The sequence below is a fragment of the Bacillus rossius genome (genome assembly GCF_032445375.1).
Source record: "Bacillus rossius redtenbacheri isolate Brsri chromosome 9 unlocalized genomic scaffold, Brsri_v3 Brsri_v3_scf9_1, whole genome shotgun sequence".
Classification (NCBI taxonomy): domain Eukaryota; kingdom Metazoa; phylum Arthropoda; class Insecta; order Phasmatodea; family Bacillidae; genus Bacillus; species Bacillus rossius.
In genome coordinates, this window is record NW_026962012.1 from 10,146,382 (window position 1) to 10,169,401 (window position 23,020).

The 23,020-nt window shown below is 35.4% G+C and overlaps 1 protein-coding gene across 3 annotated transcripts in view; it reads right to left on the reverse strand.

Annotated features, from left to right (window-relative positions):
* Positions 1-5,241: 5,241 nt before the first annotated feature.
* Positions 5,242-23,020, reverse strand: part of LOC134542578 (sodium channel modifier 1-like) — a 28,453-nt gene continuing 10,674 nt past the window's right edge. For all 3 annotated transcript variants that reach the window (XM_063386953.1, XM_063386952.1, XM_063386954.1), the window contains 3 exons: positions 19,001-19,207; positions 14,721-14,991; positions 5,242-5,429 (listed from right to left, as the gene is read on the reverse strand). In XM_063386953.1, coding sequence (XP_063243023.1) covers positions 5,333-5,429; positions 14,721-14,991; positions 19,001-19,207 — 575 coding nt within the window. In that variant the 3' untranslated portion in view covers positions 5,242-5,332. The remainder of the gene's footprint in view (positions 5,430-14,720; positions 14,992-19,000; positions 19,208-23,020) is intronic.

Below are 23,020 nucleotides of genomic sequence, written 5' to 3' on the forward strand. Positions count from 1 at the left end.
CAAGCAGGGAATCAAGCCTCTGGAGCCGCCACGGGATGAGTTGTGCCAGGTCCCGAACTCGTGACTCCTGCAGCAAAGAAATGGCTAACGTTTCCCGGTCTGCAACCCGGAGCAGCCCGAGTTCCACCACCGTGCGGCTGAGGACCCGGTGAGGCTGTTCATGGACGAGGCCCCATCAGGTGTTCGTCGTCTGCCACCTGCTGGGACGTAGAAGACGTAGGGACTAGCAGAAGAGGCGAGTGACGACAACACAGCCCTAGTGTCAGGGCGGGAGTAACGCGCAGTACACCAGACGGTGTAAACCCCGAGCGAGTCTTTTAGTTGTAGTTAACCATATTTCTGTTATTCTCATATGTGGGGTAAAACATTTTAAGAGAAAGTTGATCTGTAATAATTACCTTAATGTTTTGTTTCGCCATTTGTTTCTCACAAATTAAAAACTATAGTTGTTGACATAATAGGAAGCAAAAATCATACTTCAGGGTATGTTCATAGTGTTATCTACGTGTGTTCACAGTGGGAGCTTACACAGAATCCTTGGGGAGCCATTTCGCTCACTGTAATATCCAAGCACTACCTATTAATATCTACATATATTGTTTACAAACATACAAATTGAATTTATCCCTAATATAACTGTTATTGCATACCCCTGCCTTTAATTTCTTCAACTGTTGCCCAACTATTTATAGTTGTCCATAACTGAACTATTCACAAATTTATTTTCTCTTGTAAAAATTTTCATGTAGGCCTCCACCTTATAATTTGAATTGTGATTTTCGTTTTAGGGGTGTTTACTATTTTTTTTCTTGAACGTGTTTGTTCTCCTTAATTAACGCTGTCACAGTTAGTCCCGTCAGCTCATGTCTGCACCATTAGCCCGTTTACTAAAGGTGTGGTGATTGACAGTTATCGCAATTAATAACTTTCATTATTCATGTTCCTATTGTACTGAATTCTCTTTTTATCAGACGTGATATTTCACGTAATACGGTCAAGATTTAACGTTGTATCCCACGAGGTGTGCACAACGTCGTAATGTTTTCCTGAGTAGCAAGTTTGCACCCATATAATCAGAAAATTGGATTTGTAGCTTTCTATACCTTTTCTACTATCCGTACATGTAAGTTTTTTGCTACTCAATGAATGTTCTAAGGCAGAAGTTTTTGCATTGTTGTAATTTTTGGACTTACGTTTCACACAAATATTTCCTAATTTTTCTTTTACATATTTGGGATATAACATTTTATCCACCAAGAAGTAAATTAGAGATGATAGTTGATAACACATAACTCAGGACAAGATTTTATGGTTTTATTTTTAGTCCAATTGTTTTTGAAACAGAAGATTTCAGTGTTACTTTTTTTTATAGTCAAAACTCAATACAGTAGAACCCTGTTATAATGTTCCCGCATATAATGTTTTCCTGCTTATAATGTCATATTTTTAAAGTCCCAATATTTCCCCCATAAGGACAATGTTATTTCCTGCATATAACGTTCATAAATAGTGTAATTTCCTGCTTATAATGTTTGCTTTCTAACATTCAATAAATGGGGAAAAAATATTTTAAAACCAAATTATTCCAACACTTACGATAAAAAGTTTCCTTTATGTATGTTTATGTTTACAATCACTGCCATACAGTACATGAAGTTTGTTAAAATACAATTTTATTCAATATACTGAAGGTACACAATGTTCATAGTTACGTGTCAGTTGGCACCCTTAGTCAACTCTTCTCTTCCTTGCCATTCCAGTGGGTATTCAGATGCACGTACATAGTCCTACGATATTTAAGTTGCCAACCATTGAGCGAGGGCATAACTAAAAGTGTTTTCTATTGCTTAAAAATAATTTTTTTTTTCATTCATACGTAGGAATCCCAAAATTAAACATTTTCAGGTGGCAAAGGAGTAGACATTCTCACTCTTAATGTTATCATCATGAATCATGAGATAATTTCACAAAAATGTGGCAGTGTATCTTTAAAGACAAACAAAATTTAACCAGGGAACAAGACAAAGTATAAAAATTGTTGGCTTGTTTCAGAAAATTCATGTAGGGGGCCGGAGGTGGTACATAAGCTGGGATGGGTAGCCTCAGCCTCTGTGTATAGCCAAAAGCTCTAACGCTCTTCCTGGTTGTGTATGCGGTGTATCCGCATCCATGCCCATGGGGGCCCCAGGGCGGTAGGGCCTATCGGCTAAGAGCGCTGGGTTAAAAAAGAAAAGGGGGGGGGGAACCCCCTTGCCCGGGATAATCAAGTATACTATCTTTGGTTTTAACATTAAAGTTGTTTACATAGCTTGGTGAGTCCATTGGTACAAAGCTCGAACATTGTTAAGTGCTAAATTGAGATTTCCTGCTTATAATGTTTTTTTCTTGTGCTCCCTTGAAATACATTATAACAGGGTTCTACGTAATACTAACCTGAAGGGACCATAATTTTGCCACTTTGCAATAACAAAGTTTCTATTAATGAAACCATTACAAAATTTAATCACAATTTGTAAATAACTACTAATTTAACAAAAAATTAAAAAAATAAATTACATTTTTTATGTAGTACATGCATAACGTCCAAAGATACATATGCTCAAAGGAAACTTGCACACAATTTTATACAGCACCAACAGTACTTTTTTTTAGGGATTGTAAGATACAATTTTAGGATGACTTATCTATATAAATATAAAATAGGATGTTATGTATGTACGTATGTATGAAGTTGATAAACTCCGACAACGTTTGACCGATCGCCATGAAAGTTGGTTCATCGAAGTGTTTTTAATGGAGAAAGGTTTTGTGCTATCCAATTTTTTTGTAATGTGCAGCTAGATGGTGCTGCAGTGCAACTTCTACACCGTTCAACCGATCGCCATGGGTAAACAGAAAATCATAGGTCATAGACATAAAAACAGCAATTGTGTGTCATTTCTCTATGTCCACCACACTGTCAAATAGCGCTATCCATTTTTCTTTAACTCACGGACAACGCCGGGTACTGCAGCTAGTAGGATGTAAGAAAGATAGAAGAATAAAGCAAGGGTTTAGAAAAAAAAATGTACCTACAAAAAGGCAAAACACCATTTAGGTAGAATATGTAATTTTTAAGCTTTTTACCTAACCTACACTGGACCAAAGCAATGGCATCATATAGTAATATTAGTTTAAATTTCACATTGTTTCTTTTAATTATAATGGGATATTATATTTGTTTAAAACCTCCTTTACTACATGTAATTGTTTAAACTTATAACAAAAAAATTTTTGTATTCCATAAAAAACATACTTTTATATTAGACAAGTAACTCCAATGTAATTTCTAGGGTCTGTAAAAAACTTTGTATTAATGAAAGTTTTGAATTAATGGGGTTTTTATTTATGAGGATTCACTGTAAATACAGTTTTGAAATACTCCACCAAAACAGCATATTTACATAAAATAAATTATAATATATTGGTCTAAATCGGACAAATAAAAATAAATTAGCGAGAATTTATGGTTTAAAAGTGATTCAATTAGAGATGCACAATAAAATTAATTTATTTTATTGTGCATATAAATAGTGGCCATAAATTGGTTTGAGTATGCCATGTTCAATCATTTTCCATCTTTCTAATCTTAGGTGTTGAATGAAGTCTGTTTTTATGATGGCACTGTCACCTACTCCGTGAATTTTAGTGCTTGAGTGAGAAGCCACAAAATAGTGTGCTGCCACACTTGTGTGGACAACTTGAACCAAATATTCACAATATCTTAAATCTTCAGCTCTTATGTAGATGATAAGGACGTTTGAAAAACCAACCCCTGGTATTTTTAGTTGTTCCACTGCTCTAAAAATCTGGGAAATTATGAAAAATTCTGTCTGACTATCAAAATTTTAGCAAACTTATACTTTTGACAAATGGATGGATGAATTATATCTGTGTGTGCCAGTTGATCGGTTGCGCCATTCAATTGTTATCAAAATACAATGTGGAGTTTATTGAAGTGAAATCTAATAAATCGATGAACGCCGGCTGCACGCACAAAAAAGTGTCCCATTATGCACATTGTCCCATTACACTGTGTCCCGTTGCGCGTATTGTACACTTGCGCCGCATCTATCTTCCACTCGATTGGCCTATGAATCTACTATTATATTAAATAGGTTAAGGCGGGCTTTTCAAAAGTAGCTTTTAAATTTAGTACTTTAACTAAACTATTTTTTTATTAATTAATATTTTTGGTTATTTTTCAATTTTTCGAAAATAAAGAGCAATAAACAAAAAGAAACATAAAAGAGAAATAAAATTTTTTTTAGAAATTTTAATATCAGGTTGAACCGCCTAACCGATATTGCAAGGGAATATACTATTTTATGGAGCCATTTGAGCATTCCAATTAAACAATCACTTTCATTCAAAAAGTTATAGTTAAAATAATCTGTTCATTAAATTAATAAGCATATTTGAATTAATGAGTGCTAATAAAAGTAAATTTATCAATTAAATTGTAGATTTAATTTCACTCCTTTGTATCCATAAAAAATAGTGATAATTCAATAAAAATGATTCAATTTTATTCATAAAAGTATGCAATCATTTCATCAATGTTTTGTTATGACGTCACGTTAAACTATCGTCCATAAACTGACTTTACAGACAACCAATTTTTTTTTGTTTTACTGTTTGGTGTTTACATTTTAATAACATTGCAACTGTTAAACCTCACGTTCAAACTAGTCAATAATTTATGAGGATTTGCTCATACAGAAATACACTAATAGTAAACATCATCAAACTAAATCTCCAAGAGAACTTTAACACATTGCAATGGTGTGAGTATGTGAGTACATTTTAAGTAATGCACTGTTAACATTTATTTTCCTTCCTTTACTGGGTATTTTTTCCTGAAATTTTGGCATTTAAGGTGTAATTTTTAGATTAACTGTAGGTGTAATTGGGAAAAATTTTTTCAAGGACAGAATAAGTACCTAGTACTGTAAATTGCATGATGCTCATTAAAGAAAGTATGGTAGATCAATGTGTAGGGGTATAGTAGTTTTGGCTTAGCAAAAAAAATTATATTATTCTGAAAAGTTTTATATTTCTTTTTTAATCATTTTAAATTGCTTAATTTTTTGTACACATAATGGATTTATGAAAAAACAAAATGTTACTTTAATAAGCCAAATATAAATGAGTTTTTCTAGTATAAAAAAGTGTAAGTGAGTGAGTTTGAACACAACTGCATTTTCTTGAAAAAACATTATTTAATTACAAAATGTACTTTGGTAAACAAGACAAGTGTGAAAACAGAGTGACATAGTAGACTCAGCTTCTGTCAGCTGGGCGGAGGAGGAGGCTCATATTCGTCACTGTCAAACTCCACCTCTGGGTCTTTGATCCAGCGACCATTGGAATCTTTTATCCAGCCAGACCTTAAAAAAATAATAAACATTTATTTAATGATAAAGTAACTACAACTTATTCATTGCACAATAGAATTACTGTACCAGACAGCAATCCAGAGCACCAAAGAGGTAGGGTGAACTCAAGGTTATTAGAGAGAGGTTGCCTCGATCGCTTGCGCATCGTTCTGCGCATCGCGTCACTTGCAGCCCCGGCTCGGCTTGCCAGCCCGTCCGCTCCTATCAGTTACTTAGATTACAAGCACATCTGCTCGTAATAACGTGTCAAACTACAGCGTAATTCAGGGGAAGTTATTGTTGTGAGGAGTTTAATTGAGAGTGCGTGTGTTATAAAATGTTGGTGTTGCTTATATCATAAGTGCACGGGTGCTTCGTTAATTATAACTAGCAGGCAAAACGTTAAGAACACGAATTTAAAGTGAATTTGTTTTATTAGGCTAAACGCTGTTAACAAGTTGTATTTAAACATAAAATGCCAGGTACGCGGTGTACAGTGGCTGTGTGTACAAATAGTTTGTAAAAACAAAATCTTTACCTGAAACAAATCATATAAAATATCATCGATTCCCATGTGATGATCATCTGTTGAAAGTGTGGGTTCAGAAATGCCGACGTGATGGTGAGTGGAATCCAAAAACAACTTACATATGTTCAGATCACTTTACAGATGATGATTACGAGCGCGACTTGAAAGCTGAGTTGTTAAATGCATGCGCTAAAAGACGTCTTAAACAAAATGCTCTACCTTCATTAAAACTTGGAATTACAACACCTGTAGAAACATTGGAAAGTCGTGTGCGCCGAGAAGACCGAGTTAAATGCAGGGAAAACAAAAAAAAATTGTTTTGTAAATTAATCGTAGATTCAAATGAAAATGTAAGTGAGGAATAAACCTGTTCTTGTAGTCAGTTAAAGCATTCAAAGTCTTGTTCTAACAATGACTCGGTTGAAATGCTTAGGAAGTAAATCCAAATTCTTAAAGAAAATTTGTTTCTTGCCGAAAGAAAGTCAGTTTTAAATTTGGAAGTCATGAAAAAACTCAAAAAAGAAAACGTAAATCATAAAAACAAACAAAAAAACGTTCTTCGTTAGAGTTCCGCATGCGGAATATTCTTTCAAGTGTTTTTTTTTTTTTTTTCAAAAAATAAAGTGACATTACTTTCGTTGAAAAAAAGAGTAAACTGGACCAATGAGGAAATAGCTCTCGCTTTCACTTTGCGTTATTTCAGTAAGCGATGTTATTTATTTTTAAAACAGAAACTTAACTTCCCATTACCTGGACTTTCAACTCTTCAACGATGGACATCTTCATTTGACATGAGAAAAGGTATCCTAGTAAACATGTTTGAATTTTTGAATGTAGCACGTTCTTCGTTGCTAGACTTCGAACGCATTGTTGTTCTTTCATTTGACGAAGTAAAAGTGAAGAAAACGCTCCAGTATGATGCAAAACAGGATGAAACGATTACACGAAAAACTGCTCTATTCATGTTAGAAATTTATTTTTAAATCTAACTTCAGTTTATTTATATTGTAAACATTCCCAAAACGTTTTAATGAGCTATGGCTACTTTTATTAAACACTAAGAAATTGATATGCAATTATTTTAAACATTATAATCTTGCTGAGAAATAAATACAAATAAACCATTTTGTTTACTAGTTACATGTTAATTATATTAATTTTTAAAAATTCATGGATTCATCATTGATATTTTGAAAAGTTTTACTGTCACTTAAAAATATGTTGAAATAATAATTCATCCTTGTTTTCAGTCACAGCATTTTGTCATTTGAAAAGCATATCAAAACGATTATAATTAACAGTAATCAACAAAGCATAAATGAAATACTATAAGTATTGCGTATCAGACATGTGAAACGAGCCGAGCTGATAAGAGAAAGCCGTCAGTCAGCGGGTGCAGTATTACGGCTGGGAACGGCGGGGCTGCAGATGACGTCAGAGCGGAGTGTCGGGCTGTCTACATTGTTCTTATGGGATCGAGACAACCTCTCTCTACTAACCTTGGGGTGAACTATTGTGTGTCCATCACAGACTAGATTACCGAACAGTGGTTCGTTGCATACCTTGCTGGTTTGACATTCCACATAACAGGGATCCAGTGTATCGTACTGTACAAGGTATTGGCGCTAGAAATTTGTATGTATATAGCGTTCACATGTACTTTAGATATAGCTTGCATATTGTCAGCCTCATTAGTAGGAATTCAAAGACACCACATGGGTTTAAAAAGTTTTCTTTAAAGTCATGATATTTTTTAATGTTAAATAGTGTAAATTTGCCTTTGCTGAGACAGAAATCACACATAATTACAGTTGTATCATTCTCAAAAATGAATTCAGTTCTAAATGCCAATGACTTCAGAAGATAAAACAGAACACTTTTGCAATTCAGGAAAATAAAAATTGATAACTCTCCAGAAGATCAAAGACATTACTGGTACAATTTGAAAAATTGGTAATGATTAGGTGATATTGAATTAGAATGTTTTTTTTCTTTCAGAAATAAAAAAATCTATTAAAATTTATCAATTAGTTTTTCTGCTATCAAATTCACATCAAAGAGAAAAATGTTCATATTAAGATTGATTCACTACAGTACCTCACATGAATACAGGTTTCAGAAATGTTTGATGTTCTTTGACTAACTAAAAATAAATGATTCTTACATCCTGTGATCACTCGCAACTTATGGTACAATGGCCAACAGATTGTTCTCTTGGAGGAACACAGAGAAAATATCATGGTTTCACCCAAGTCTACACTATTGCCTGTAGTCCGATATAGGCTGTCCAAAATGAAAGTTTAAAAAGCACTGCCTGAACCACAAACCAGACATTTCTTTTCAACCACATATATTATTATTTATTGGTGAGCCACCAACTGAACAACAATCATTCAGATCAACCTCCAAGCAAAGACTAACTTAGCCAATCTTTTCCTCCAAGGAGAATAACTAATAACGTAATAACCAATCACAAAAAGCTGTGTTAATACATCCAATAACAAACAATAACATTAAATAAAGTCTCTTAAGGTAGAGTACTTTTCAACATTCATCCAATAGAGTACAGAAAAACCTTGCTTATCTGGATCTCCATCAGGATCTCCGGATAAACTGGATCAGATTTGTAGACATTTTATTAAATGTTCACATAACATTTTTTTAACTACATTGGCAAGAATGTAACAAAAAGTACACCAAATATTCACGTTTTAGTTTGATTCAATATACATATAGTTCCTGCATAGATGGCATAATTAAGGTAATGAATAAATGCTTTTTGTTGAGTTTAAGAAAGTGTACCAGCTGACATCATGGCGTACTTGAAGCTCCAGCCGAACTATTAATGATAATGATAAAGCGTTTTGCGTGACCGTGCTTCAGTAAAATTCAAAATAATATGTTTGAAACAGAAGAAAGTGGGCAAATTTCGTTAACAAATGATGTGAAAAATTATTTTATAAATATTTTTTTTTTTGATGTTTTGTAAACAATATGAGGCACGAATACTAGGTATTTAAGTTTAAAAATAAAGACAGCATGATTTGAAATTCTACTTAAGAATGATACATTTTTTTTAAAATTCTAATTCCGTACAATATTTTAGACTGTTGATTGATCCCAAAATGAAATATAAAATTTTAATTGCTTGCTGCACAACATTACAGAATACCGTATTTACTTTCAGAAGGGTCGCTCCTTCATATCGGCAGTACTCTTAATTTTGGGCCAAAAAATCTAACATTTTCACCGTAAGGTTCGCCCTCGAATATGAGTTGCGCCATATAGGTAACTCAGGGTGGCCAGCGACCGGGAAAACCGGGAAAACCGGGAAAAGTCAGGGAATTCCAGGAAACCTGGAAAAGTCATGGAAAAGTCAGGGAATTTTTTTAGCTGTCAGGGAATTTTTTTGTAAGTGATTCAGTCTGCGTTTATGTACTTTTATGAAAAATGTCATGTGTTTAGCGATTTAAAATCTTTTATAAACATAAATCTTCATTCAAGATTTGAAAAGCACGTTTGTATTTATTAAATGTATCGTGATGTTCAACTCGTAACACATCAGACTACGTCTTCGAGAGCAATCGAACTTTTCGTAATCGATTGTAATGCGTGACTGCGAGATATTGAGATTGGTACCCAATGCAGTTGAAAATATCGTAATCGAATGTAAAATGCGCAACTGCGAGAAACGTGAGCGTCGCTATGCACTTATTCGTTATTGACTTCTTGGTTACGTAATACGTTTTTAATGTGATTGATATGCGAAACTGCGAATGCTGATTGAAGTGGAATGTCGCCGCAGTGTTTTTTTTATCATGTAAGTATTCTCTACATTTTAATGTGTTTCTACACAGATTTTGTGGTTAGGCTGTACCCCAAAATGGCGGTTTGCTGGTTTCGTTTTTGTATTCGGTATTTTTTAAATCAAACATTAGGCGCTTGGTATTATCATTTCTCTGACACTTTAAAATGCAGAAGTGATATTTAGGGATAAATATGTAGTGTACGGATTATCGTCAAAATTTTTTTTAAAAATTTGAAATAACTTTCATTATATGCTCTTTTACGTCCTCTTTTCATTACAGCCTGCGGAGATAAGAAATTCGAAATACTTTTGGAGATATCGAATTTTTTAATTTTCATCCTGTGCACTCATGCAGAGTTTTTAACGTTTCAAATTTTAATGTTTTATTTGTTGCGCAAGTAATAAGTAAAAAGAAAATTACGTGAGTTCCTACTGTTCATCTTATGTCCCGGTTTGTTAGGTCAGGTCAGCTACATTATAAATACTTTAAAACTAAACAACCATTAAAATTAATTTTATTATTTTTAATGTCCGTTCAGTTTCAAAGTATTTATAATGTAGCTGACGTGACCTAATCTACCTTTGTCCCGTTTTTTTAGGTCAGGTCAGTTACATTATAAATACTTAAAACTATACAACAAGTAAAATTAATTGATATTATTTTTAATTTCCGTTTATTTTGAAGTATTTATAATGTAACTAACCTTACCTAATGGAAAATTTCTGTTATTTAGGCATTCACGCACACACCGCAAAATATAAAATGGCGACGGTCGAATGATTACATAGGTCTTGTATTGCAAAATAAGTAATTGGAATTTCTTATCTCCGCAAGCTGTAATGAAAAGAGGACGTAAAAGAGCATAAAATGAAAGTTATTTCAGATTTTTAAAAAAATTTTTGACGATAATCCGTACACTACATATTTACCTATTTAGATTTTTATCTTAAACTTCATGTTAACTGCTAACTCAGTAACATTTTTGTAAGGAAATGGTATGAATGCCTTGTGTTTTGTGTAGTCAATTACTTAGTATTATATTTATTAATTTTGTTCATCTGTTCTTGTGTTTGCAAGTAGCCCAGACTTTCATATAAAAAATGTCAACTCAAAAGCAATGTAGGTTTCAGTCGAACTGGTTGCAGGAGCCCCAATTTTCTTCTTGGCTGGAGAGAGATGCCAAAAGCATAAATATGGCATATTGCAAGCTGTGTTTCAAAAGTTTTTCTTTGAGTAATATGGGACGGCGTGCGGTGACTAGCCACGTAATTTCTAAAAGCCATATGCTGGCTAGCAACTCTGCAAGGGATTCTACTTCACTGAAGAATTTCTTCACTTCAACGGATTCTGTCTCAAATATTATGCCACATGCATTAAATCCAGTTACAGTTCAGCCTGATGTGATTCATACTGATGCAATTCAGTCTGATGTCAGCACTTCATTGGGTGTTTTGGAGCAGCAGTGTGACAAGTCAAAAGGATTAGGCATAAAGACTTTTTTATTCAATGACAGTGTAACTAAAGCAGATATTCTTTGGTGTCTTCAAACTGTTATGACTCACAAGTCACTCAGGTCTGCAGGCAAAGATGTTCTTCTGTTTAAGGAAATGTTTCCTGACAGCCAAATTGCCCAAAAGATGCAGCTTCAGAGGTTGAAAATAGCATACACAGTGGTTTATGGACTTGCTCCATATTTCGAAAAATAACTGTTAAGCAAGTTATCAGAGTGTGAGTTCCTAGTGCTTGGATTTGATGAATCCCTTAATAAAGTATCACAAAAGCAACAGATGGACATCAATGTAAAGTTCTGGGACAGTTCTGTGAGTGAAGTGAAAGCTCGTTACTTAAAATCAGTGTTCCTTACACGTACCACAGCAACTCATATGGTGTCTGCATTCAAGGATGGAATTTCTCCTATCAGTGCCAAGAAAATTATGCAAATATCTATGGATGGACCAAACGTCAACCACAAGTTTTTGAGGGATCTCCAGGCAGATATGAAAGCTGATGGTGTAGATAAAGAGATGTTAGACATTGGAAGTTGTGGACTGCATGTAGTGTAAGTATATTAGTTATTTATGTTCTGTTGCATTTCCTTACCTGAAAAATTTATTATGTTTTATAGCTTACTTTTCTTCCCCAGACATGGTGCTTTCAAAGCGGGACTGCAGATCACCAAATGGAGGATTGTAGAGTTTTTGAGAGCCCTCTACAATCTCTTCAAAGATGTCCCAGCAAGACGTGCAATGTACACATCATGTACAAATTCTCAAATTTTTCCTGTGAAGTTCTGTGCTGTGCGATGGCTTGAAAACAGTTGTGTAGCTCAGCGGGCTATTCAGATGTTGCCAAGTGTGATTATTTTTGTAAATGAAATGGAAAAAAGTAAAAGTTCTCCCTCTTGTGGTAGCTTCAGGGTTGTAAAGGAAGCCATTGCTGATGCTCTTCTTCCTGCAAAGTTAACATTTTTCAAATCGTTTGCTGAGGAATTGGAACCATTTCTTTCTGAATTTCAGTCAGATGCTCCACTTTCTCCATTTTTGCATTCTTGTCTCACTGCAATAATGAGAGAACAGTTGGAACGCATTGTAAAACCTGAAGCAATTGAAGTTGCTGCTTCAGTTGTTAAAGTTGACATCAGTAATAATAATATTTTAATGCCTGCGAAAGTTATTAAGCTAGGTTTTGCAACTAAAAGTGCATTAAAAAATATAAAGGGGCTAAAAGAAGTGCAGATTCTTGAATTCCGTCAAGATGTTAGACAGTGTTTGCAGAAATTTTTACTCAGCATGCTTCAGAGGTCACCTCTTAAGAACAAACTGACAAGAGCAGTATCTTGTTTTGATCCCACGTTGGCAGCCAGCAGTCAGTCTCTTGCAGAAAAGAGACTTGATGTTCTTCTGACAGAACTAGTAGATCATAGTTGGTTAGATGGTTCAAGTGCTGATAAGGCTGCTCGAGAATTCAAAATGTTGTGCTCTGTTCCACACATCCAACAACAGCTGAAAGTGTATTCCCGCAAAGCTGAACGTGTGGATCACTTTTGGTCTAAAATATTTTCTGAAAACCATGACACTAATCATATTTCACGGATCATGCAAATGGTAACATGCTTGTCCCATGGGAATGCAAACCTTGAGCGAGGTTTTTCGGTAAATGCTGAAAGTTTGATAGTGAATATGAAAGAAGAATCATTGATTGCAAGGAGAGTCGTGTATGATGCTGTCACCAACGTTGGAGGTTTGAACAAGTTAACCATCACCAAACCTCTGATTCATTCTGTAAAAAATGCCCATGCTCGCTACAAAGAAGCGAATGAAAAGAAACAGGAAGCAGAATATGCGTTATCAAAGGAAATGTTGAAGAAGAGGAAAGCTGCCGCTCTGGTAAAGGAGCTCGAGGCAAAAAAAGCTGCACTTATGTTAAATGCACAAAGGGAAGTTGAACTAATTGAAAAAGAAATTTTGTCTTTGAATTAGTGATATGTTGTTGTTCGCAGCTACAAAAGAAAACAAGTGTGTATACATTTATGTTTCAAGTTTTTTCAGCTAGTGATTTCTTTACAATTTAGGATGGCTGTGTGGGAAACTTATGGCCAGCAAACATGAGAAGTGAGATTTTGGATAGTGTTCAGTAATTATACCTGTGTCTTCAGCATTTTTATTTATTTATTAACAATACCAACTTTATTCAGATTTAGAACATTGTGCTTGTCATTTTGTTGAACATCACATCAACAGGCATGCTATTTTCAAATGTGTGATCAAATGTTTAAACTACTTAATAAACACACTATTAAAGTGCAATTTATTTTATGTGAACTGCTGTGAAGAGTTTGAAGCCGCCAGGGTGAGTAATCATATTTTTGTCAATTTTTCCATTGAATAAATTTATTACATGTTGCTTATTACTCACATATAATTTTAAATTTCAGTAATTCTGTGTTGGCATAGTTGCCACATTATTTTTGTATCTTTGCTGAGAAATTAATGCATTTTAAGTAGCTGCATTGATAGGCCTACCCTATATCGTGTAAAAATTTTATATTTTATAGTGGTCAGGGAATTTTCTTTTAGACCTGGAAAAGTCAGGGAAAAGTCAGGGAATTTTTTTATACTGACTTGCTGGCCACCCTGTAACTGTCTTTAATAGAATACAAGTGATGTCTTTATGTTCCGTGTCTCAGCTTATTGCCACATTCAAAACACGGCCCAGGGCCGTCTTTCATTTCTTCATCCTTTATGGTCATTCCTCACCCTCCCCCTTCTCCCAAGCACTATAAAAAAAAAATACAAAGGAAAAGTAAGCTATTTTTTATACCCATGTTTCCCTCTTCGTCTTCCCCAAGAGAGAAAAGACCGAAAGTTATTTCCTTTCAATTTTTTTGTCAGTTTCTTCAATAAAAACAAGCACACTGTTTACATCAGTTTTGACTTGAATGAAATGTTTCAGTAGGAAGCGTAGGAAATCTCACACGAAAATAATGCTTGCACACAGTTTTGTCACAAAAACCTGTCAAGATAGATGTGATAATTGTGTAGGGTGCCAGTTCACAACTATGAGAGAGGAAGGGAGAACAATAAAAACTGCTGCATGGCCACACGCATGCATTCCCTTCCCCTTTTTCTCCAGCTCTCTGGCTGGTTTATTTTTAGATTTACCCTCTTGTGGCTGGGTAGTCTCACGACAGGCGGCACATGTGCATAGCTTAATGGTGCTGTTCATGATGCTTTATACTCACTGCTGAGATATTTTAATTATACATTTTATATTTACTCATGGCATATTAATTTCAAACCAACACAGGCAAGTTATTTTGGCATACAGACAACCACAACAGTGCTATGTTAATTTTTTTTATGGAAAATGTAAATTTTTGCATATGGGACGCAGCACATTTTATAACACAAAAAATTAGCATAAAAATTTATGACCCAAACGGTAACTACATATGAAATTACTCACATTTTAAGTTGTAAACTATATGCAGCCTCTTTTTCTGCCTCAGGATTACTTTTCCTCGTGTCAGCCTTGGCTTCTATAGTTATTGCAGGATTAACTTCTGAGGTTGGCCCAGTGTCACAGTCTGTCGTGCCTCCAAAATTTTCCCTGCGCCTCTTAACCTCCTTCTCCAACGGCCTTTTTCTCCACAAATCTTTTAAGTACCTCCTCACTTGAGAGTTGGCTGAAGGAAGACTAATGGTGTCCACTTTCTTTAGGGTCATATCTGACTGGCCTGAAAACATACAAAAATAAATACAGAATTAACTGAAGGATGCAAGACACAAGCTTTTGTTTCCTCTAAAGGCAACCATCTAAATATATAAAACAATAGAAAAATTAACTAGAATGAATTTTTTTAAGCTTTATTATTTAAATTTAAATTCATTTAATTTATTCTAGGTAATTAGGTAATAAGGACATTAGTGCATCTTTTCAGAATATGGGGTGATATACTACGTCTGAACTGAAGTGTTTTAAAAGTTAAAGAATTCAGTACATCAATCCTTCATTTAGCACAACTAATGCGTTCCTAAAAATGTTTGTGTTATTCGAAAATGTGTATTCTCAAGCATTAGTCTCCATAAATAGAACGAACTGCTAATTAACTAGGTAAATGTGTTACAAAATGTGTAGGGAAATACTCTTTACGTAATATTAATGCGTAGAATAACACTCAATGATAAATATGCTACACCAATTATCTTTATAAGCCTACCATCTAACACTTTGTATGACAAATACGACACCGCGTAACGGGAGATAGATATGTAATTATGTACTTGTTGTCAGTTGGCTGGTTGGCTCGCCCACCCGGGCATGACCTTCAAGTCACGTCACTTACCTTTCCACGAATTTCCAAACCATCAGTTACTGGCAATGAAACAGATATTACTGTCCAGGTATTTACATTTTTACATTAAAAAAATTAGAGTACTTGATCGCGTATCACAGATTGGTTCACACCAATCCTGTCAGAATGTGATTTTTTTTTTCATTGCATCATTCATTTAACAACCTTTTCCATGCCAATCATCTGTTCATTTCTGTTCCGGTATATAATGTCAAATATATTCCTGCTAACATTAGACTCATAGAAACGTTTGATAGAGTCCTTATTTCATACGATTGTGCGCACAGTTAACTTGTTTAAATCTTAAGTGCAACCAACATAAGTGTGGCCTTCATGACATTCTGCACGCCGTAATACTTCTAGTTTTGTCTCAAATACTTGAACAAGATGCATTACACTCTCACTTGGAAGACATGATTCCACTATGATTCCAACTGAAGGTGATTGTGCACGTACAGTTACCGGCAGATGCTTTGTGTTTGTGTGTGTGTGTGACTGACATTCATCACGGCCTGGACTGTGGCGAGCGGTACACGCGCAGATGTAAAAACATTTGGTCTCTTACACGCCATAGCTGCAACTGAACTTGCCTTAACTGATGTTTGTGCAACATCCGATATCGTAGTCAGACCTGTGCGCACATCTCTTTCCCCCCTCGTATAGCCAACTGTACGCCACTGTACATCTGTTGTTTATCAAGTTGAAGCAGAATTCGTGGCGTTGTGGCCAACCCCCCTTATAACGGGGTAGTTGCACACGTCCGCACTCACCACGCCAGTCCCGTATACGCGTCACCACTGCCATGCTGATATTGAAAGTGTAGTAAAATTAAATTCAACAGACGCGCATGGACTGATGTAACATTTGGCCAGTGCGCAAAATAAATCATTAGCATGCTAAATTTACCGACAGTCCTGCATAACCTATTGTGATAGTTATAATAATGAATTACCAAAAATAAGTTGCTCAAAATTAAGTACTGTAAAAGGGTAAAGGGATCTAAAAGGTTAATTCGAGATATCATTTAAATTGCTATAATTGAATTCAACGCATGTAGCGACATTTGTATACACACTCTTACAGTAAACTTAATTATATTCCAAAGTCCCACAAAGTCTATTACGGAGGGGGGGGGGGGGGGGGGGGGAACGAAATAGTGACGTCCTTCAGTCTAGATAAATTCCACCAGCAATTCCCGTCGCCGCACTCTGTCTTTCAAACACGTCTTCCATAAGTCATACCAGCCGGGCACAAAGTACAAAATCCAGTTCTCGCACTTACTTGTTACTGAAGCATACCTCTGTAGTTGGCAACTGCCGGGGTCGGGTGTAAACCCCACTCACTTTTTAGCGCCTCTTGCATCGCGCTGTATCGGTGGCCCGTGCACTAGGCCCCCAAAATATCGCGTTCTCGTATACCACCACTTATGTTGCTTCGCCCAAAGTGTCATGGCGTTACCGTCATATTAAATCTTATTCACGTAACGTAACACCAGTTACTCATCGCTGGGATCCAAATTCTACTATCCACCGAGTAGTTCCGCGGCCGGTGGTCAAACACACACTTCCCCGCTGCAAACAGCTGGCCGTCGCTTCCCCTGGTCACGTCAGCTGACGTCACCTCCCTCCTCTACCACCACCCCTCACTCCGCTAGATCGTTCTGGTTATTTCTTGCAAGTCCCACTCCAGAATAAGGGTACTTAACGTAAAATAAAAAAGGTATACGATTAAAAAGTTACTATAAATAAATAATAACATACACCATTAAATAATATAAACACATAAATAATGTTATTGAAAAAATTTACTCATCTTAAAATAAACTTTACGCAAAATAAAGGTAATAGTAATAACCAAGACGACTGAGGCCGCCACAAGTGGCCTCAGCGTCATGCCTTACTTTCTTTTTTGCCTGTGGTGATTTCATGGTAACTGAAATTTACAGACGTGTTATTCAAGACTGGGGCAGTAAAATTAACATCGCGCTAAATTAATTCATGCAATTTGGATTAAGAAAAATGCCCATTTTTTTTTTTTTTTTAAATATCGCAAACAATTTCAAAATTACGGCTATGTAAAGTTTCCCAAAATCCGCCAAAAAAACGTAACCGACATATTTTGAGATCAGCATAGCTTTTCTCATAACTGAGCTAGAGAGATGGGAGAGGTGTAATTTTACTCAGTTTTAAGTATATTCCCTCCACAGACACGGTGACATAGGAGAGGAAAGCTTACAATGGAACTTGGAATTTTAGATGCAAATAGTTGTTTTTTTTTTTTATTTTGGATTTTGAAATTTAAAATAAATTGTGTGCTATCATAGTTATGCATTCACGCTCGCTCATTAGTCTAGTCCTCTTGGGACCCTATTCTTTTAAAGGAAAGTTAACAGCAGTAGAGTAATACTACCATACAACAAACAGTATTTGTGCTTCGAAAATTAATCATATGGCTTGCATACACTAGCCATATTATTTCGTATTACATTGTAAATTAAATTATCTTTGCATATTTAAGTTACGTTTAAATGACCTTTTTAATATTATAAAATTTTGCTTATTTACAGCATTATTACATTTGTAGTCTTTCTGAAAAATAAATTCAATTTAGTACTTACTTACTACTTATTTGTTCACAGGAGAAACTGTTTGTAACAGCTAGTCACCATTAAGTTCAGGCATTCCATTAAATGATTGAAAAAGTTTTTACCTAAATGGTTTAAACCATGCTGGCATCTTCCAAAACTAAATTTCAAATTTCCTTACATAGTACACAATGTTTAGGAAATATTTCAAACAGGTTTCATAAAACATTGTAAAGTTTATGGCAACCATGCACACTGAAACAGTGCTAATAGGAAATAATGTGCTTAAAAAAAAAAGAGTAAATCCCTATTACAGCACACACTGCAAAAAGAGTAAGTGCTATAGCCTATTAAACATAAAATAAAAGAAAAATTAACATTGTGTACATATGTTCGAAAATGTGAGGTTCCTAAAAATAAATATCTTTTATGAATTTGCTCATTATAGCTTTTAAGTTATCTTTCTATTACAATAGAAAAACTTATGTAAAATGTTTTTTAAAAGACTTAATAATTTATACTTATCGCCAGCATTTTTACATATGAAGTAAATAACTGCTTAACTTTTTGAGTAAAAAAACTTTTCGGGTGGGATTTTCTGTAGTCAGTTTTCATCAACGTAATGCAGTCAGAGGCGTACGTAGGGTGGGATACATCTGACACCCCCAAATCCTAAAAAAAATATCTATCACTCCCGCTAACAAAAGGAAAGAATTTGAAATCAAACAACGGGCCAAGTGGTTCTAAATGAAACTCTCCGCGAGCTCCTGAACGCAGGGAACGGGAAACAAGAGCCTGTGAGCACACCTGGCAGGCAGGACACGTCCAGGGCCGGGCGACGCTGGGGCCGGCAGCAGCTGCTGTAGGGCGTTCTGCTCGCCAGCAGGCGGCTCTGTGCGGGCGCGGGCGGCTCTGGCCTCGCCGGCACGGAGCCCGTCCCCAGGTAGCTGCCGTGCTCCGCCTTCAGTCTCCTCAGCTCCAGCTCCCGCTTCCTGGCCAGGTACTTGCTCAGCTCTGCAACCAGCACGCGCTCTGTCACTGGGGCCCCCAGGGCCAGGGGGCAAATAATCTGCTCCCCATTACTTAATGTATAAATTTTTTTATTTTCGTCACTCTAAAAAATAATAATAATAATAATAAAGTTGTCATGGTCATGACTGTAAATAAACTGTGTATACTGCATAACTGCTGCATTAGCAATAAACATGTAACTTCGCCATACCATCAGGGCGAACTTGTGCATTAAAAAAATCTCGAAACTCAGCCAGGACCCCTGGAGCCAGGGGACCAGGCATTTTGTGTCACTCCCCCCTTCTCCCCCACCCCACCATTTACTCTCGACGCCCCGTCAGTTACACATCCACTCCACGAGTCACAGCGAGAGACGACGAGGAATAGTCCCCACGTTGCTCCTGGCTGAAGCGGCTTCGACATGCGAGACACCTGGTTCTAACCAGGGTATGAAAAAATCCTGATTTTTTTAAAAAAATCAAAAAAGTCAGAATTTTTGGTTAAAATCTGATTTTTTGGATTAAAATCAGATTTTTGGATTAAAATCGGGTTTTTTTTTTATTAAAATACAATTTTTTTGATTAAAATATACAAAATTTTAATCTGTGTAATATACAGTACATTTTAATGACTGTTTTCATGACTTGACTTTGCTCTGCAGTACAATTAATAACAGATTAATTCATTTTGTAAAGACAACTAGCCTAATTTTCTTTCTTTGAAATAACCACATTTTAAATTGCATAATGTTTGAAGGAAACATTAATGATGTCACTTTATGAAAATTTTTAGTACAGTAACATAGTTAACATTACTAAAAAAAAAGATGTCTTATAGAAAATAACTACATCATTGAAAATATATCATATTTAAATGTAACTTTGTCACTTCTGTCATCCCTTATAGTCTTATAGTCCAATTGTTCTAAATAAAGTAATTTAAACCAAAACCACAAATTCCTTTTTTTCTTCTTCTCAGAATTGCACACATACGAGAGTATTCAAAGTAAAACTTCTATATAAAATATAACTTATTTAAAATTTTAAACAAAAATAAAAGTTTTGCAGCTTTTTCTGTACCCAGTTGATTTCTTAATGTTGACTGAACCAAACCATGTAGCATTGCACAATGAGGATTTGTTATATACATATTTTTTTTTGGGTCAAGAATATTGATTAAGAATAACTTTGATATGAAAGATAGTAATTATTTAATATGTAGATAAGGATAGTTCCGAGTTGTTAAGAAGTTTTATTAATTACTTTGGTTAAATTTCATGGAAAGCCTTAAAATACTTATTTCCTTGAGCAGGGTGTCTACCAGATCTAGTAAATTAAATTCCCTGATTTTTCCAGGTTTTCCAGGTCTAAAACTGAATTTTTCCAGGTTTTCTTTAACACAATTACGACATTCCAAGAAACTGAAAAAAACTGCATAATATTACATTGACGGGTTTCAAAGTATTTCAACTTACTTAAATTAGTAAAAAAAATTACCTTCTTCCAGACGTGATCAAAGTGACTCAATTGATGGCAAATAAAACATGCTGCTACAAATATTTCACACACTTCCTTTTTCAAAAAAACATTAGTAAAAGGAAGCTCCCCTTAATTTCGCAGTGACTCAACTTTTGCGTCTATTGCACTTACTTCAGAACGAGCCAAATCCAACATTCGAGCCTTCTTCAACTGCAATGCCTCGATCTCCTCTTCAACTCTTCTTTTTTCTGCCTTCTTCTTGTCTGTAGCTTCCTTTTCTTTTTGTTTTGTTTGCAGGGCTTCCTTACCCCTACAACTAGCATTTCTTACATACTGTAACATGGACTTGGTGATATCAACATGCTCTACACCTCCAGAACATTGAACAAAGTCATACATCTGTCTTTGTGCGATCAGTATTTCTTCCTGCATGTTTTCAGTCAGCAGATTAGAATTCACTGAAAATCCTCTTCCATGATCACTCAATGTTATCAGCTTCTTGTCCTGATAGCCACCTGTTTTGAAGACAACATTCTAAACTGTACTTCACACGCTGTTTCCTCACACCCGAATTTAAAGCCACAGACGGACATAAGCAGGAATTCCCTTGGTAAGGTTGTACTTCAGGGGACTTTTTTCTTGAAGTTTTTTTACCATAACCTTTAGACAAGTCCTATCATTTTTCTGCAACAGGACAGACTTTTCTGGTACTTTCTCTTTCTTGATGGCATGGCGTACTGCATAACCCAACTTGATACTGTTAGCAGTCAATAGATTTTCCTGGTTATCTACATCCAATCGAGATACATTGCGTTTCTCCCTAAAGCTCTTCAGTACTTCTGATTTCAAAAACTTTCCTGCCAAAGCTAATAAAATGTCTACCAGTGAATCATAGAGAAAAGGTGCCATGGATGCTTCACTTTGTATCATTGTGAGAAACAATTCCAGCTTTGATGCCAAAAAGTGGAAGAATGTCAATTTTATTTCTAGAAGATTATCTTCAAGAGCACTTTCACTACACTGAAAGAGAGAGATGAAATAGAAACTTCACTAACAAATTTCTTTAGGTGGGGTAACGGTTTCATGGCACGCTCAGCAACTGCAGTATTCCATCTGATTGCACAAAATTTCTTGGGAAAAAGCTCTGATCCAGTTATTCTAATGTAATCTGCCCTCCTTGCAGGTACGCGCTTAAACAAATAGTAACTGTGCCTCAAAAAATTAACAACGTTCCATTGTGTAGCAGAAATTCCAGTTTTGAAAGCACAATGGACCGTATGAAGCCCACAGCTACCAATTTCTAGCAACGATGGCGAATCTTCACCAAAAGTGTGTGTGATATGTATTTTCAAAGCTAACAAAAATGTCCAGTTTACTTTGAGGGCATCCATAGATAGGTACTTAAAATTAAATGCACCTGTCGGTATAATCTGAACGTGGGAAGCACATGCTGCAGCACGTCACGTCAGCAGGATAACAGACTAGCTTGAACCAGTTTGTATCAAGTGATATGTTGCCACTTCCAAATCCGGTGGTAAATAAAAGAAAATGGACGTGGAAACTGTTCGTTTTTTGACATTCAAAAATAAAAATGGGAGGGGATACACATGATGCTACGTCAATGCAAGCTGATCAATAAACAAAAATTGCATTGCCAACTACAACCTACCAAACCAAAATTCCCTGATTTTTAAAAACATTCCCTGATTTTTCCCTGATTACAATATCCCCTGATATTTCCAGGTTTTCCAAGTTTTCCAGGGTCAGTAGACACCCTGCTTGAGATACTTAATTATTAATTTGAGGGTTAACTCCAGTTCATAATAATTAATTTTGATATTTGATAATTAATGTCAGTAATTGTTTTGTTTAAAGCAGTATAGATTATAATTTTACAGGACATCATTTTTAAACAAAAGTTTTTAATATGGTATGAATTTCAACTTTGTTTACTAAATTTTGTACATAGTATTTGAATTTTTTTTGGGTAATTTTATATTTTATTGGATATTGCTAGTGTAATATTTTGAGAATAGTCTGGAAGGTACAGAAGGAAGAGCGGACAGGCGCGACACTCTGGCGCCAGAAAGATATTTTTCACTTTGTAAATGCGTGTTTGGGATTTTGAGTTATGTAATTAACCAAGGGACATTACTAAGTTTTTTTTTCTTTGGCGAGTGACAAGACTCCTCGACCATCAATGACAAGATGTATGGTGCTGTGGTATGTATTTGGACCTCATCCTATCAAAATTCAAAGACATCATTAAAATTTGTATAAGAAAAGACAAAAAACTGTGCAAGTAACGATGTTTTCTAACTAAATTCATTTGTCAAAT